The 19,143-nt window shown below is 39.3% G+C and overlaps 1 protein-coding gene across 4 annotated transcripts in view; it reads left to right on the top strand.

Moving 5' to 3' along the window:
* OSBPL8 (oxysterol binding protein like 8) overlaps window positions 1-19,143 on the top strand; it is a 177,507-nt gene that overhangs the window by 115,471 nt on the left and 42,893 nt on the right. For 2 of the 4 annotated variants that reach the window (XM_060245109.1, XM_060245110.1), the window contains 4 exons: window positions 6,147-6,217; window positions 7,975-8,076; window positions 10,319-10,420; window positions 14,428-14,631. In XM_060245109.1, coding sequence (XP_060101092.1) covers window positions 6,147-6,217; window positions 7,975-8,076; window positions 10,319-10,420; window positions 14,428-14,631 — 479 coding nt within the window. Of the gene's footprint in view, window positions 1-6,125; window positions 6,218-7,974; window positions 8,077-10,318; window positions 10,421-14,427; window positions 14,632-19,143 lie in introns of all 4 variants that reach the window. The other 2 variants (XM_060245108.1, XM_060245111.1) reach the window with 1 other exon arrangement.

Here is a 19,143-nt window from a genome sequence, read left to right as displayed (position 1 = left end):
AATAGTGGATTATTTTTTGGGAAACTGCTGCAGTAGAAGTAGTATGTGAAGCTTTGGATAGATACAGTTACCTCTCGTATGCATATACTGGTAGTTTGGTAGTCCTACTCTTGTGAAGGATAATGGAAATATAGTTGCAGATGTTCAATCTAGACATTAAAAGTTGTATTGTGGTTTTCCACAGGATTTTTAAAAAATCAATTTAATTATCCTGAAAGTTTTAAAAATTTTCCTTGACCTCTTCATCAGGCATCAGTTGCAGAGCTAGTTAAATAAGATAATGTTAGTCTGTGTATTTAGATTCGTTGTCACCCATATGATGGGTGGAGGACAAAACATTTTCAGTTTTTGTACAAGAATACTTGTATTTGCTATTTTGACAAGGGTATTGTTTCTGTATACCTCTTATTCTGTCTACTCTCTGTAAGTTCTATTTTCTTATTTGTTTGGCAGTTTGTTTCCAATTATTTGCCATAGAGAGGCAGGTTATGATTGTATGTTTGCATGCTCCAAATCTTATTAATTTAGGGTTACTGCAGTCATTGTCTTGATCAGTTTGAAGTTTTGAAAAGCTTGATAAGATATACTCATTAGAGGCAGCATGAACACCAATTGTCCTAGCATTGATTTAAATCCAAGGGAAGATGGGTAGTCAAACAGTAACAGAGCAAGTCCTAGCTGATGCTGTTGCTCTGTCACTCAAGAAAAAAAAATTAACGGCAAACCAATGTAAGGCCAATAATAAAAAATTATATGTAAAACCTAACTATTATCAGAAATACATGTATTTATTATCAAATGGTTAAAACTTTTATGGGCCCAACTTTAGCTTAATTTAACAACATAAAAGTACAATGTATACAAAAGAACTATTGCCATCCAACATGTTTCAGCCCAAATCAGCATTCTTCAGTGGTCAACAATGCCTGTGCCCATGATACAACAGACAACATACAAGTTGATACAGGACCAAGAAAGGAGTTAAAAATAAAATATAGATAACACAAGGCAAAAGAATGTTTGTGAGTTCTCCTTGAATCTAGCCTTGTTTCTTAATCAGTTCCCAAAACACAGAATGATGTTTCTTATTCTATGCCTTCCAGTCTTGGTCCAGAGCGTACTAGTGTTGAAGGGGAGCACAACTGCACTTTTCTATGTAACAGGGATAAAAAATAGCAAGAGGAGCTGTCTCAAAACTAGCCATTTATTTATCAAATAAAACTTTAAAAATGGGTTCATCATGCACAGAGCTATTTGGAGGAGGGGTCTGTCCTGAGTATGCCCAGTCTCAGGTTTACAGACGTTCACAAATATAGGACTGTAAACACTGGGGGAAGAAAGGTTAGTCTTAGTAGACTGAAGAAATACAGAACTAGAAATGTGTATCTTTGTCAGACTACTTATCAGCTGTCCCATAAATTAGATTTCAGTCTGAACAGGTGTCTTGAGGGAGAGAAGGATCAAGAACTGGTTGCAGTCAGTTGGCTCCCACCCCTGCCCACGTGCTGGCAGCAGCAGGGCAACATGGCAAGGGAGGGCAGGCTCCAAGCACCTCCGAGCACACCCACATGCCCCTGCTTAGCCTTCCCAAGTCCATGCTTCTAGAAGCATAGGCCGAGGAAGGCTGAGCAGGGGCGGCAGGGTGGTGTGTGCGTTCAGAGTCACTCAGAGCCTATCCTCCATTGCCATGGAAGCATTCTGTGGCAATGGAGGGCAGGGTTCAAGCTCACCTGCCGCCACCCACCCGCAGCACTTCTGGTAGGCAGCCAGGCGGAGGAGGGCTGCGGAAATGTGGGCAGCAAGGCCAAGTTCTGCAGCAAGTGCTCCCGATGAGGTTAGAGCCTTGTGAGACTACAAGACTTCACTTTTCCATCTCACATTTAATTGTTGAGTACGGAACCGGAGGGAGCAGTTGTACAAACATTGCCTAGATCACTGGTTGTAAATTGTGACCGTGAAGATACCCCTGGATCCTGCCTAGTTATCCATCTATATAACTGTAAGATAGCACTTAATGTATTGTTGTTTTATTGTTTTATGTTGTTATATGCTTTTGTTATTATCAATGCTTTTACATTGCCAACTGGCCTGTGAGCCACCCTGAGCCTGCCTTGGCAGTTAGGGTGGGATATAAATCTAATAAAATATAAATAAATAATTTACCTTTGATATGACTTCAGCATTGTATAAGTAAAGCATGCATGCACATTGTCTCTTGATGTTGTGTTTTTTCTCATTACACTGATTTTAAAATGCCTTTTCTCTTTCAAATAACCTAATTGACAATAGGGTTGCCAAGTCTGACTCAGGAAATACCTGGGGACTTTGGGGGTGGAGCCAGGAGACTTTGGGGTGGAGCCAGGAGCAAGGAAGTGACATCACTTCCAAGTCAAAGGTCAAGTGATGTCACTTCCTGAACTTCACCCCTCTATATCACTTCCAGCACACTGCATCAAACCCCACCTCTACATCACTTAAATTGAATGTGTCCATCTACAAAATTCAAACCCATGGGCAATGGCTGTCCTCCTCACTTCAAAATGGGGTCTTTTCTAATACTAAATCTATATACTCTCCCCAGCAAAAATGATCAGATATAGCAAGGTGCTGTAATGAATCTGAATTTTTTATTGAAGACCTTTTATTAGATACTCCAGCACACCTGATTCTAAAGGGGGAGGGGAGAGAGAGACTTTAGTGCTAGACTCAATTCAAATGATAAGATTCTAATGGACAGATTTGGATGAAAGCTTGCTAAATAATGTCACTTAATTCAAAACAGACATGGGCTTTCCCTTTAAACATTGGAAGCCATTCCCAACCTAGTAAGACTTAGTTACTGCTGTCTTCTCAGGTCAAACACAATTACAAACCTAAGTAGCATTATCATACCTCTGGTAATTCTGTGGCCAGGTATTTCTCAGTTGCATTCCCTTTGCCACAAAAAAGAATTTGCAGCTCTTTCTGCTTCAGGAACTTGGCAATTTGGAAGCTTAAGATAATTCACACCAGAGAAAATTCTTATATGCACACTAGAGCATATTATGTCCTCCTCTATGTCTAGCAATTGGGATAGGAGGTTTGCATATATCACCCCTACCAAAAATCCTAATAAGCAGCTCTGGTTAGCATCATGTAATAGAATAGCTCTAGGGTTGCCCGGACCTGTCACTGACCAGAGGCAGGAGTAGATTTGTCAGCTCCAGCTGGGGTATTCCTGGAGACTTGGAGGTGGAGCCTCGGGAGGACACGGAACTCAGTGGATTACAATGCTCCCAAAGTCCACCCTCCAAAGCATCCATTTTCTCCAGTAGAAATTGATTTTGTAATCCGGAGATATGCCATAATTCCATGAAATACTTTCAAGTATCAGTTATTCATTTTTCCATTTAGTGGGATTAGAAAAGAACACAATAACAAAGCAATATTTGCAGAACTGCATTTAGAACACCTGAGACTCAGAAGCAATGTTCCCTCTAAGCTGTGGGGTCATGTGAGCAAAAATTCTACTTCGTGAGCTATTGGCATTGAAGTCATGAGCTCTTGCATAAATTAGTTTCATGTGGGGCCATTTTCCTGAGCTAAGACAAAAATGTGTGAGCTGGAGACTAAAAAGTCTGAACTAGCTCACACTAACTCAACTTAGAGGAAACATTGCTTAGAAATATGTTTAAATGTCATCTAGAACCAACATATTCATAATGCAATAAACTATATTGCTTCCTTTTCACACAAAAATACAATTCCTGTCAAACTATCTGATCTTTACCTGGAAAATCCCTCCCCCCAGTTGTTATAGGATTGGTGTGTTTGTTGTGATAAAAAAAAACTGCTATATCTTAAGGGGGAAAGGAGAGCAGGATAATTAACTCAACTAAACAATGCTAGCAAATAAAACTAGGTAAGTTTTAACACCCATTTTCTTAAGTGAAAATGACTTCTGTAATCTGGAAATACGTTGAAGAAGTATGCTTGCACATGAAAAATATACCTTGAATTAAACTTTGTTGGTCTTAAAGGTGCCACTGGATTCAAAGTTTTAATAAGGTTTTAAAAATTAAGACAAATTTCTTCAGAATGTTCCAGCCACCCGGGCCAGCATATACCAAAGTTAAGCTGAGTATGGGGTAGCCAAAGGCAATAAAAGCAGAGGAGGCAATAAATCAGATAAGACTGAATGAAAAATTAAACAGTCTCCAGAAGAACACAAGACTGGGACTGCACTTAGCCCAGCCCAGCTGAGAAGCACATAAAACGAAAACTTAAGCACTCTAAACCGATACCTTAAATAATTTAAAATCAAACACTGTACAAAGCACCTTAGTCGCAGAGCAAAACAGCGTCAGGAGACTACTCCTTGCCTGCACACACGCCCACTGACACTTCCTGTTCTGGAAGAGGCTTTTCTTCTTAAAAGCAAAGCAACCCCAAAAGTTCTCAATAAGTATTCTACTGCAAAGTTCTGCAGAAGTTGCTGCTGACAGGTTGAGTGCAAGGCAGTTTATCAGTTCATGCATCATTCAAAATCTCATCAAGAACACCTCATTCCTTTCTGTTCTGCAGTAAAAGCACAGGGCAGGTTTGTGTGATGAGAAAATGTTTGCTGGATCTCCAGTATGATCTCCCCTCTCTCTGTGCCTGGAAGGAATGTTTATTTACACACCAACCACCGTTTGAGCAAAGAGATCTACAAATCGCGCAAGCTCTACAAATCTTCCTTACTAACAGGACAGGACACCCCCCCTCCCTTCCCTTCTTTTTCAGCTCTTGCTTCCTCACACAGGCACTCACCAATTGAAAACCTAGGCTAACCACCACCACCCCGCTTCTTCCTAGCATGCTTGGGTGATGACTGGACTCCAGTGCCGGGCCTTTGGCGGGTGCAGGGGCTCAGGCAGGCTCTCTCATTCATACGGACATAAACGGAGGCACTTTCTCCCTCTATCTTTCATACAGACACGCATGTTCTTTTCTCTCACTGGCCCAGCAGACTCTCTCTCTTTCACACAGCCACAAGCAGAGGCGCTCTCTCTCACAAACAGACACACGTGCATGAATGCGCACGGACACACAAACTTTTCTCCCCCCTCCCCCTCACGCAGGCTCTTTCTCTGCAGGCAAAGAGAAAATGAAAGGGGAAGATAGGCAGTACAGCAGCAGTCCTTCACACAGTGACGCTCTAGCCTCCACTCTACCATAGAGTACCATAGAGAAAAATTGCTAGAGCACCAAATGACAGGCGCCATTTATCTCCTGCTGCCGATATTTTTAAAAGCGGGGGAGTTGTTGTCAAAGCGGAAGAACCCCCGCTCCCAGCGGGAGGTTGGCAAGCCTACTTGACAATAAACTTATTTTAATTATTGTTCTTTAAATGTTTGAGCTTACCCAAATGGGTAAATGGATTGTAAATGGATTTTTTAAAGCATTAAATGAGGAATGAGACCCTGGAGAGCCGCTGCCAGTCTGAGTAGAGAATACTGACTTTGATGGACCAAGGGTCTGATTCAGTATAAGGCAGCTTTATATGTTCATTTATGTTCATATGAATTTAAGTATTTGCAAATTCCTAAAGCACAGAAAGAAAAGGATAAAATCTTAAGGCCTACTTAAAGAAGTGGAAGCTGCCAACTACCATTTTTGTGAGGATTTGTTTTTGTTTGTTTTAGGGAATGAACTGTGAGTACAAGATTTGGGAACAAAAACTTTCTTCACCCTGAAACATAATTTAAACAATATTTTTCTCCTTTTCAAATTCTGTAGCATTCTAATTGGTGGACAAAAGATATATAGTGAAAATTACAAGTAAATATGATTCATTTATTTAGTGATGCATGAAATCTGCCTCCTTCCTTCCCTGGTAGTCCAGGATTTAACGAAGACCTATAGGGCACCATCTGAGTTTCTACAATTTTAGTTAATTTTTGTGTTATTAATTTTATGTATTTTAATTATGTGGTAAATTGCCCAGAGCCTGGCCCAAGCTGGGATGGGGTGATTAATTAAGTAAAAACTAATAAATTATATGTAACAAATAATAATTTATTTTATTTATTGTTATACTGCATCCTCTCCTCTATTATCGTGGAGTGATTTAGCGATGCATGGAGTCCACTAGTTTATTGTAGCCATCTCAATTTGTCTTGAAGGTTTTGACAGAGTAAAGGATGACACATTACAAAGTAAAGATGATTCTACACAGTCTATGTCAAAAAGCAAGGTAAGTGCATTTAAATTAGTTTGTCTAGCTCAATCTTTTTAAGGCTTCTCAGACTGACTATATTAGGAAAAGTACATGCTTTGCGATTTTTGGTGGCATTTTAAAAATTTAAATAATTGATCTTCAATATGTTGTTTTTGAATCTGCTAGTACCTAACTACTATGTTGTGAAAAGAAGCCAGGTCCTATTTGCATCATGACCTTTCAACCCTTTTCATCCATGGGCTAGACTATCTATCATTCATGAAACCTTGATAGTAACCTCAAATGACACTGAGGGGAATGAGGAAGTATTTAAATAGCACCTATTCTGTAGTTTCAGGACATTTAAGCAGATGATGGGGAGTCTCCTATACATGTATTCCCTGGATTATAACATAACCTGTCATTTTTATTAAATGAATGTTAAGTGATATTTGTTTACAAGCTGTTGATAAAGTAGGGTTGCATAAATGATAGCCAATCTCTCATGAATTCTGTTCACTATGAAGCTTCAGTGTTAGGTCACATACCTTGCAGTTTAAAATTTTATATCCAAGAATCAGTATTGGTTTACCATCTATTATGCTTTATTTGAAGAGGCTTATTGGATTATTTGTCCAGTGTAAATAAAGTTTGGCCCTTTTTTTGAAAATCAGGTTGGAACACATATATGCACAGGATGTTTATCTTAAAAACGGCAGTGTTTTTCATATACCAATAGAAACAGATATTGAGAGTCATGAAAAGCAGCTTCTGAAGCATCACCAGCTTTGTGTGTGTGTACTATTCTTGAGAAAAAGAGCATGAAACCTCAGTGTAGCTGTAAAGGGGACTGGTGAAAAGGGAGTTTTGTATGTGCTAATTTTATATTGGAATCTTGCTGAAAAACAGAGGAGATCCATTTGAAAACTTAAATCTGAAGATATAAAGTGGCTTTGAGAAACTATTAGTCTTCCATTCATTTATCAATCTTTGTTGGTTCCTAGAAGTCCTGCTATTAAGCTAATCTTGCTATTCAGACTTGTGCTTTGATACACAGAGAAACAAATACCTTGTAGATGATCCAAAGTTTATTTATAGTCAGTAGCAGATACTTACTGAAGAATTCCTAGTGACTTAACCTAACTACAAAATCAACCGGTGGTAAATGATAGACAGCTATAACAGTTCTGCAACTTCAGAACTGTTATAGAGTTCATCTGCCTTTCTCATCTAGTTTTTTTCCACCCATTGAACAGTAGACGCAGTGAAAATATTTTCAGAATGTTCAAGACAAAATCAATGTAGTTGATTTTGTTAAATGTAAAAAGCATGTAGTTTCACAGCAGCACATTGCCTAGCTGAAAAGGAAGGCTTAGGTTTTAATAACTTTTTTAAAAAATGATGTGGGTTTCATGTGTCTTACTGGGGTGATCGCTAGAAGCTTAGTGGTTTTAAATAACAGCAGTCTACCATGACCAGGGATAAGGTATAAAATTAGTCTGGAGAAGCCCTGTATTTGTTTTGATGGGGCAAGGGGTAAGTTCTCTTGTAGCAGTGAGCAGAAAAACTATTTATTTTTGCATTTGTAAGGATCATTTACTGTGTTTTCTCAAATTTTGTGCACTCTGTACTTCAGACTGTCATTTGGTAAAGCAAACTATTCTTTTATTAGAGGGTGCTTCCAGTCTGTCTTGGTGAACTGAGACTACAGGTACATAACAGTGAAGCATAGACAGAGATGCAGCCTGAGAACTTAAGTATTATTTAATTATTTTCTTCTATAATTCTTTCAGTCAGAATCTAAACTTTATAATGGCTCTGAGAAGGAGATCACAGCCGCCACCACCACCACTTCCTCCTCTGCAGTCAAACTTACAAAGAAGGAGTCTCTTAAGGTGAGTTTCTTTTCAAGGCAGCTTTTCATCCAGTCACCAAATGCTTACCTATTCGCTATTTCCAGTAGACTGTGAAAGTACATATGAGAACGAAGAAGAGAAGAGATTGGATTTATACCCCACCCTTTACTATTCGAAGGAATCTCAGAGTGGCTTACAATCTCCTTTCCCTCCCCACAACAGGCACCCTGTGAGGTAGGTGGTGCTGAGAGAGCTCCCCCAGAACTGCTCTTGAGCAAAACAGCTCTATAAGAACTTGTGACTGACTCATGGTCACATTAGTAGGTGCATATGGAGGAGTGAGAAATCAAACTTGGTTCTCCCAGATAAGAGTCCATGCACTTAACCACTACACCGAACTGGCTTTTTTAACACTAAAACTTAAAAGAAACACTGGGTTGTACCCTACCAGCTTTTCTATCGGTGGAAGGGGGAGTAGGAAGTCTCTTCAGTATTCAAAAAGGAATTTAGAACCTATGTAGACAAAAGCCATGTGGGATGGGGATTGTAGTGATGAGGGGAATCAAGCAACATAAAGACAAACTGAAACAAGATATAATCCACTAGAATGTTGCAAGAAGTGCCGCTGTTTAAAAAAATGTCATGATTTCCACTAGATAAGTTACATCCTTAGTATACACAGTTTTTCTAGAATAATGTGTCTAAGGATGGGTACAGATTGGCTCATGAACTAAAGTTTGTGATGAATTTTGGCTGGTTTCTGTTTTGCAAACTGAAATTTGTGGCATGTCAGTTGGCACAAACTTTTAATGAACTTTTAAGCAGTTCATGGTGGTTCATGAATTGATAAATTTCCAGACAAGCTGTCTCCACTCAAGAAAAATGTTTACCAAACTTCAAAGCAACTTCAGTTCAACCGAGGTAGGGAGTGAAATCATGCAGCCTTGATAACACCAGTGGATTTCCTGTGTTTTTGATGATGTGCACAGTTTGCACTTCTAAACCTGCACCTGACATTTCCCCCAAAAGCACTTTCGTGGGGGCATCTTCTTTGGGGGGCTATAACTTGAACCCCCTTACGTCCAGTATTTACATAACTTGGAGGGTATATAGAGGAGTATTGGGGGAGGTCTCTTGCAAGTCCTGTGTCTTTAGCTTTCACAAGGTCCATTTTATACACTCAAGAACCTCCTGAATCTGCACCTGTTATTTCCCTAAAGGCACCTTCTTTGGGGAGCTGTAACTTGGACCCTGTAAATCCAGTCCTCAGCAAACTTGGAGAGCAGGTAGAGGAGAGTCAGGTGGAGATGCCATGTTGGTTTGGTGCCTCTAGCTCATGAGGAGGGTGTTATACCACATCACAAATTAAACTGGTTCATATGGCAAGTTCATGATGGTTTGTGGTTCGTGAACTAGGCACACCACAGACAAAACCATGTTTTCCTGATTCGTGCCCATCCCTAATAATTTTCATTTGTGCTGATATGGAGGACATGTAAAAAAAAGCTGTACAATGTTTTATTGTAATACAGACAGACCTACTTCTCACAGAGTATGTAAACCTGAAATAGGATTACACTGTTTTTGTGAGGTGGAGTTTTCATTCATGTGAAGTGATTCATGCCAGACTGAAGTTTACCATTAGAGATATGCATGAAAAAATCATTTTAAAAAATTTGGGTCTATTAGACCTGAAAAATATCAGTTTTTCCCAATATTCCTGAATTCCAGTATCAGTATGGTATTGGGATTCAGGTAAGCATTCGGGAAACCAAAATTTATTTGGCTCCATTACATCCTATGGGGAACAGAATAATATCAGCTTTTATTCAGGCTCAGCTATATCAGTAGCCAAAGCAGATTCCCTAATCTGTATTTGGCTTTAAAATACCTTTTAAAATACCAGTAAGGTATTTTTCGGGGGGGGGGGGGGGGTTCAGCTCAGTTAAACCTAATACACACCCTTATTTACCATCTCAATGTGAGCTCTGCCACAGGGAAAGCAGATGTACATGCATTGACATTACTGCTAGAGATAGGAAGTGATAACTTTCACTTATCAGCCCACCACCATAAGGATAAGTTCCGCTAGTAGAAAACTTGACATAAATGTGCCTTTTCATGTTCATGTCTAGATGTAAAATATTGAATCTTAAGATCTCTGCTTTAATTTAAGCAGGGTATGTGGATCTTTTAAAACTGCTGACTTTTTTTTTTAAACTTATGCTCTGTTGATTCAGAACTTATTTTTTCTTTTATTTTTTTCCTTTATTCTTTACAGGTTCAAAAGAAAAATTACAGGGAAGAGAAGAAAAGAGCAACAAAAGAATTACTTAGCACAATTACAGACCCATCAGTTATTGTTATGGCTGACTGGTTAAAGGTCAGAGTCTGTCTATGAAATGAATGAAAATTGTAGCTGCATGTAGTGTTTGTCTTCCAGAGTAGAAAACAATGAAAAAATCTTACTTAGGTGAAAATCCCTTAACAGGAAATATGGAAAAGGTTATAAATGAACCAATTGAAAAAGTAGAAATAGAAGCGGCAATAAATTCAATGAAATTGGGGAAGGCATCTGGTCCAGATGGTTTTACAGCAAAATTTTACAAAGTTCTCACGGAGGTGTTATTACCAAAACTTCAGTAATTGATGAATATTATAAGAACAGATGGGTAAATACCTACTACATGGAAGGAAGCTGTAATTTCGTTGATACCGAAAGAAGACAGAGACGCCACGAATGTAAAAAACTGACCGATTTCATTACTTAACAATTACTATAAAATATATGCTAGAATACTAGCAGAACGCCTTAAACAGCATTTGAACAATTTTATTAAAGATGAACAAGCAGGGTTTCTTCCCAGGAGACAAATTAGAGATAATATCAGAACAGTTATAGACATTGTTGAATATTATAAGAAACATCCTGAAAAAGAAGTAGCATTAGTCTTTGCAGATGCAGAGAAAGCTTTTGATAATGTGCATTGGGATTTTATATTTGCAGTGATGGAGAAATTGAGATTGGGAGAAGATTTTATAAGAATGGTGAAGGTGATATATACTAAACAACAAGCAAGACTTTGTATAAATGCAGATTTGATGGAAAAATGATAATTAGTAAAGGAACAAGACAAGGTTGCCTTCTATCTCCATTGATATTTATAATGACTTTAGAGGTTTTGCTTATGCAAATTCAAGAAGATAAAGAGATAGAGGGACTGAAATTGAGAGGTTTTACAGAGCGTTTGCAGATGATGTAATGTTTATAAATGAAAATCCCACTCATGTAACACCATTGTTGCTTCGTAAGATACAAGAATATGGAAAACTGGCAGGTTTTTATATAAACCAGGAAAAATTGAAAATTTTGTGCAAAAATATGTCAAAGAGCAAACTGAAAGAACTACAAAGCTTAACAGAGTGTGAAGTTACTTCAAAAGTAAAATATTTAGGTGTGGAAATCACAATGAAAAATATTGACTTGTACAAAAATAACTATTAGAAGCTTTGGCATAAGATTGATAGAGATCTGATAAAATGGAATAAATTGAACTTGTCTATGCTGGGTAGAATTTCTGCAATTAAAATGAATGTTTTACCAAGAATTATGTTCCTGTTTCAAACAATTCCAATAGTGAAGGATAATAAACAATTTAATAAATGGCAAAGGAAAATCTCAGAATTTGTATGGGCCGGGGGAAAAAACAAAAATGAAAATGAAAATTTTGACTGATGCAAAGGAAAGGGGAGGTTTCCAACTGCCTGATTTAAAGCTGCACCATGATGCAATGTTTGGTGTGGATCAAGGAATGGATGACGTTACTAAGTAGAAAACTACTAGTACTAGAAGGTCATGGAAATGTTTGTGGTTGGCATGCTTATATGTGTTATAAAGATGGATGTGTTACTAAGATGGATGGTTTTTTCTCGCATCACTATATAAGAAGCAACGTTAAATACCTGGTCAAAATATAAAAGATATGGGGATGAGAGGAAACCGCTTTGGATTGTGCCAACGGAAGTAATAAAGTTATATTCAGATATTAATGAAGAGAAGTGGTTATCATATAAACAATTGTTAAAATACATGGAGGAAAGGTGGAATTAAAATCGGCTGAAGAATTACAATATAAATATAATTGGTTTCAGTTGCAATAAATTAAGAGTTTGCTTGAACAGGATATTAAAAATGATGGAATAAGACAAGAACAAACAGAACTGGAGAGAATGCTGATAATGAAAAGCTGATTTCAAGAATTTATAAATTATTATTGAAATGGTCTACAGAAGATGAAGTAGTCAAATCTCAAATGATAAAATGGGCGATAAATATAAATAAAGAAATACAAATGGAGTCACGGGAGTATTTATGGAAGAACTCTATGAAGATATCGACATGTTATAACATTAAAGAAAATTGTTTCAAAATGTTATACAGGTGGTACATGACACCTAAGAAATTGGCAAAAATTAACAATCAGGTGTCGGATAGATGTTGAAAATGTAAAAAAGCATAAAGGATCTTTCTACCATATGTGGTGGACTTGTGAAAAGGCAAAGCAATTTTGGCATATGATTCAACAATAGATCTCAAAGATTTTGGGTTATGACATTAAGAAGGCACCAGACATCTTTTTTGTTGGGATTACAAATGGAAAATTTTCCGAAACAAGATAGAGCGATTATGTGGTACATGCTTTCAGCTGCACGGACATTATATGCGCAGATGTGGAAGCAAGATAAAATAACAGAAAAGTGGGACTGGATTCTAAAAGTTATGCATTGGAGTGAAATGGACAAGCTTACAAGAATCTTAAAAGAATATGACTTAGAGAAGTTTAAAATTGAGTGGGGGAAATTTCAAAAATATGTTGAAAAGCAATGGAAGGTAAAAGGACACTTGGTGATTTTTGACAATAGTTGAATTTTTGTGGAATAATAAATGGACTAAATTCATAAAACGAGATTAAGTGAACATATTTTTTTATTTTTTCTTCATCTTTTTCTTTTGACAAGGACTAAAAGATAAGAATGAAGATGGATAACTATATCATATGGTTTTTCTTTTCTTTCTTTCTTGTTTTAAGGGGTTTTTTAATGAAATTCTTTAATTGATAAAATTATCTTTTATTTTTAGCAATTTAAGTAAAATACACCATCGGGGGTCATGAAAAGGGGGGGAGGGAGGAGAAAAAAATGTAATGTATTTGTACTAACTTTTTAATAATAGATGATGAATATTATTACAATATATTGCAGAATAATAAAAATTGGTTTAAACGAAAAAATCTTACTTAGGTGCTAAGTAGATAAACTGCTAATTGCATCCCAGAAATTTGGTGCTTGAAGCATAGGGATCCAAGAGGAATTGCCTAACTGTTGCTTTATTTGTGGTTGCCATGACTTAATCTGTTTGAAGAGTAACTGGATTGGTGATCAGTGTGCATTAGATATGTTGTGGATTGCAGGCTACTAGGAGATCAGTAATGTCAGCTCAATAGCAGTTTATTTTACCCCAGGTTCCCTTGTTGCCTCCGAACATGCAACAGCAAAAAAATTATACAAGCTTTGAATAAGTGTGAATGTTAGTGGCGTTATACAAATCTCCAAGAAGGCACAGAAGTAGAGTGGGTGTCAACAGCCAATGTCCATTGTACACAACAGAACTATTAAGCAACTTTCCCTGATCAATAAGACATAATGCCTGGGATATTGTTACTTGGACTCTACCTGCCTATATAGGCTGAAATCTGAGAGGTGGTTAACATTTTATATCTAAATGTTACATTTGTATGCTGTTCTTTGTACAGTGAACTTGCAGCTGAATTTTTATCCTCAGTGATGTGCCCAAGGCCCCATCATGAGCTGCACTGCTGAATGAGGAATCTAACACTCCTAGCCAATTCTTGTAGTAGACCACAGTGATTTTCTGTTGAGATGCTTTTGGCATCTGTCTGCATGAATGTGCACAACTTAATATGTGGCACACTGAGAGTCTAGCTACATAGAATGCTGTTTTTGGGTCTGCCTCTGAGTCCTGTCAGGGAAACATGCACTTGAATATTTCTGGTTGAAATTTAGTTTTCAGATACATGGAGGCTGATTTAGATTGAGACTATGGGGGAAGGGGGCTTGTGCCTCCCATATCCTGCACCATTTTCCTAACCTGAAGTGGCCCCACAGAGGTGCAGTTTAGCATTATGGAGGTAGTAAGATATGTTCTGGATAACAAAAGGTCGATGCTTGGGTATTTAGAAATATTTCTTCCACAATAGAATTAATCTGGTTGCTTATGTCTTAAAACTGGTTTTCTTTGCATGAGCTGGGAGTCAGTGGAATGGAACTGTTGTACTGAATTACAAGCTATTTTTGTTTTGTTTTTTAAAGATCCGTGGTACACTGAAAAGCTGGACCAAACTTTGGTGTGTGCTGAAACCTGGTGTACTACTCATTTATAAAACCCCTAAAAATGGCCAGTGGGTGGGAACAGTACTTCTGAACGCTTGTGAACTCATTGAACGGCCTTCTAAAAAGGATGGATTTTGTTTCAAACTTTTCCATCCTTTGGAGCAGTCCATCTGGGCTGTTAAAGTAAGTGAATATGTATTCTTAATGCAGTTGATGCTGAATGTAATGTTATACCTTTTTGCATAGTGAAATAAATATTGAGGTATCTAAAGTACTTTCAGATGCTGGTTAGCTTTCCTTTTGCTAAAATTGGGTGATCTCCTGACATTTCAGTGCCCTTAGTAATTGATAAAATTTGGTGCTTAATTGCTTTTGCTCTCAGGTATGAATGTATTTTACTCTCAAGTGTTGCGTGTGAATAAGAACATAAGAGAAGCCATGTTGGATCAAGCCAATGGCCCATCCAGTCCAACACTCTGTGTCACACAGTGGCCAATATATATATATATATATATATATACACACACACACACACACACACACACTCATACATACACACACATATACATACATACACAGACACACACACTGTGGCTAATAGCCACTGATGGGCCTTTTCTCCATATTTTTATCTAACCCCCTCTTGAAGCTGGCTATGCTTGTAGCCACCACCACCTTCTGTGGCAGTGAATTCCACATGTTAATCACCTTTTGGGTGAAGAAGTACTTCCTTTTATCCATTTTAACCCAACTGCTCAGCAATTTCATCGAATGCCCACGAGTTCTTGTATTGTGAGAAAGGGAGAAAAGGACTTCTTTCTCTACTTTCTCCATCCCATGCATAATCTTGTAAACCTCTTACCATGTCACCCCGCAGTCGACATTTCTCCAAGCAAAAGAGCCCCAAGCGTTTTAATCTTTCTTCTTAGGGAAAGTGTTCCAAACCTTTAATCATTCTAGTTGCCCTTTTCTGGACTTTTTCCAATGCTATAATATCCTTTTTGAGGTGCGGTGACCAGAATTGCACACACTACTCCAAATGAGACCGCACCACCGATTTATACAGGGGCATTATGATACTGGCTGATTTGTTTTCAGTTCCCTTCCTAAAAATTCTCAGCATGGCGTTGGCCTTTTTTATTGCAATCACACACTTTCTTGACATTTTCAGTGAGTTATCTACCACGACCCCAACATCTCTCTCTTGGTCAGTCTCTGCCAGTTCACACGCCATCAACTTGTATTTGTAGCTGGGATTTTTGGTCCCAATGTGCATTACTTTGCATTTAGCCACATTGAACCTCATTTGCCACGTTGACGCCCACTCACCCAGCCTCAACAGATCCCTTTGGAGTGCCTCACAATGCTCTCAGGTTCTCACCACCCTGAACAATTTAGTGTCATCTGCAAACTTGGCCACTTCACTGCTAACTCCCAACCCCAAATCATTTATGAACAAGTTAAAGAGCATGGGACCCCTGCGGCACCCCACTGCTTACCACTGCGAAGACTGCCCATTTATACTCACTCTCTGCTTCCTATTAATTAGCCAGTTTTTTATTCACAAGAGGACCTGTCCTTTTACTCCATGACTCTCGAGCTTACTAAGGAGCCTTTGATGAGGAACTTTATCAAAAGCTTTCTGGAAGTCAAGGTAAACAACATCTATTGGGTCTCCTTTGTCCACATGCTTGTTCACCCCCTGAAAGTAATGTAACAGGTTAGTGAGGCAAGATCTTCCCTTACAGAACCCATGCTGAGCCTTCCTCAATAACTTGTGTTCATCAATGTGCCTACTCATTCTGTCCTTGATAGTGGTTTCTACCAACTTTGCCAGTATTGAAGTCAGACTGACTGGCCTGTAATTTCCCGGATCTCCTCTTGAACGTGTTTTAAAGATGGGGGTGACATTTGCTACCTTCCAGTCCTCAGGAACGGAGGCAGATTTCAATGAAAGATTTTATATTTTTTTCAGAAGATCCACAAGTTCAACTTTGAGTTCTTTCAGAACTCTTGGATGTATGCCTTCCAGACCTGGTGACTTATTAGTTTTTAATTCATCTATCAGTTGCAGGACCTCCTCTCTTGTCACCTCAGTCTGATTCAGGTCTGTCAACACCCCTTCCAAAATAAGTGGTTCTGGAGAGGGCAAACACTTCTCATCTTCCACAGCGAAGACGGAAGCAAAACATGCATTCAGCTTCTCAGCCATTTCCCTATCCTCCTTCAGTAATCCTTTGACCCCTTGGCCATCCAAGGGCCCCACTGCCTCCCTGGCTGGTTTTCTGCTTCTAATATATTTGAAGAAATTTTTATTGTTGGTCTTTATGTTTTTTGCAATATGCTTCTCACAGTCCCTTTTTGCCTGCCTGATCACAGTCTTGCATTTGTTTTGCCTCGGCCTGTGTTCCCTTTTATTAATGTCATTTGGATTAGCTTTCCACCGCTTAAAGGAGTCCCTCTTACCTTTTACAGCTTCCATTACTTTGTTTGTTAACCATGCAGGCCTTTTCTTATACCTGTTTGTGCCTTTCCTAACTTGTGGTATATCTTTTACCTGAGCTTCTAGTATTGTAGTTTTAAATAGCCTCCAAGCTTCCCCAAGGGTTTTGACTGTATTTACCTTTCCTTTCAGTTTCCTCTTCACATGCCTCCTCATCTCAGAAAATTTACCCCTTTTAAAGTTGAGCGTGGTTGTGCTGGTCTTTTGGGGCAACTCTCTATTTATAGAAATGGTGAAATCAATAACGTTATGGTCACTGCTCCCAAGCAGTGCGATCATTTTTACATCTCTCACCAAGTCTTGGGCATTACTTAGGACCCAATCCAGGATCGCCCCACCCCTGGTAGGTTCTGACACCATCTGCTGCATAGCACAATCATTGAGAGCATCTAGAAACTCAATCTCTTTTTCTCGACTAGAACACATATTGACCCAATCAATCTGCGGGTAGTTAAACCCACTTATTATGACACAGTTTTTACATTTAGCTACTATCTTTAATCCTTCCATCATATTATAATCATCCTCTATCTTTTGATTTCGTGGGCGATAACAAACTCCCATAGTTAAATTTCCTTTTGGGCCCTCTATTTCAACCCAAAGCATTTCTAGAAGGGAATCTAATTCTCTGACCTCAGTCTTACTGGACCGAATACCCTGTCTGACATACAGAGCCACCCCACCTCCAACCCTTCCCTCCCTATCCTTACGATATAACTTATATCCAGGAATCACCATGTCCCACTGATTCTCCTCATTCCACCAAGTTTCTGAAATTCCCACAATGTCTATGTTTTCTTCCAACACTAAACATTCCAATTCACCAATTTTACTTCGAACACTTATAGCATTTGTATACAAACACCTATAATTTCCCAGGCAAGCTAGGCCCGCAACCTTCCTTTTGCTGCCTCGAGACTTTGGCAGACACTCCATACTGTTTGTCACCATCTCAGTAGACAACTCTGATCCATAACTCGTTAGAGAAGTAACAGCTAACTTTTCATCTCTTTGAGATGAGTCCTCCTGAACCAGAGACATTTCATCTCCTGTTGGCTTTCCCGTAGATTTAGTTTAAAAATTGCTCTACCACCTTTTTGATTTTAAGCGCCAGCAGCCTGGTTCCATCTGGGGACAAGTGGAGACCGTCTCTTTTGTACTGCTCCCTCTAGTTCCAGAAAGCATTCCAGTGCCTAACAAACTCGAACCCTTCCTCCTTACACCATCGTCTCATCCACACATCGAGACTTCTAATTTGTGCCTGTCTCTCCAGCCCTGCACATGGAACAGGTAGCACTTCTGAGAAGGCTACCTTGGAGGTCCTGGCCTTAAGTCTCCTGCCTAGCAGCCTAAATTTTTCCTCCAGGACCTCACGACTGCATTTCCCCACATCTTTGGTGCCAACATGCACCACGACCACTGGCTCCTCCCCAGCACTGTCTGTCAGTCTATCTACTACACGTGTAATGTCCGCTTCCTTCGCACCAGGCAGGCAAGTCACCATATGGTCAGTACGCGGTTTTGCCACCCAGCTGTCTACTTGCCTAAAGATCGAATCACCAGCTACCAAGACCCCCCTGTCTCCTGTCGGCTTTCCCGTAGATTTAGTTTAAAAATTGCTCTGCCACCTTTTTGATTTTAAGCGCCAGCTGCCTGGTTCCATCTGGGGACAAGTGGAGACCGTCTCTTTTGTACTGCTCCCTCTAGTTCCAGAAAGCATCCCAGTGCCTAACAAACTTGAACCCTTCCTCCTTACACCATCGTCTCATCCACACATCGAGACTTCTAATTTGTGCCTGTCTCTCCAGCCCTGCACATGGAACAGGTAGCACTTCTGAGAAGGCTACCTTGGAGGTCCTGGCCTTAAGTCTCCTGCCTAGCAGCCTAAATTTTTCCTCCAGGACCTCACGACTGCATTTCCCCACATCTTTGGTGCCAGCATGCACCACAAGCACTGGCTCCTCCCCAGCACTGTCTGTCAGTCTATCTACTACACGTGTAATGTCTGCTTCCTTCGCACCAGGCAGGCAAGTCACTATATGGTCAGTACGCGGTTTTGCCACCCAGCTGTCTACTTGCCTAAAGATCGAATCACCAGCTACCAAGACCCCCCCCCCTCTCTCCCTGCCCAGGGATAGTTCCTTGGCATGAAAGGATACCCGCTCACCAACTGAAGAAGAGATCCCTTCTGA

Source organism: Heteronotia binoei, chromosome 8 (assembly GCF_032191835.1).
Source record: "Heteronotia binoei isolate CCM8104 ecotype False Entrance Well chromosome 8, APGP_CSIRO_Hbin_v1, whole genome shotgun sequence".
In the NCBI taxonomy this organism is placed as follows: domain Eukaryota; kingdom Metazoa; phylum Chordata; class Lepidosauria; order Squamata; family Gekkonidae; genus Heteronotia; species Heteronotia binoei.
The sequence above is the reverse complement of the archived record's forward strand: the minus strand, read 5'-3'. Positions and strand labels throughout refer to the sequence as shown.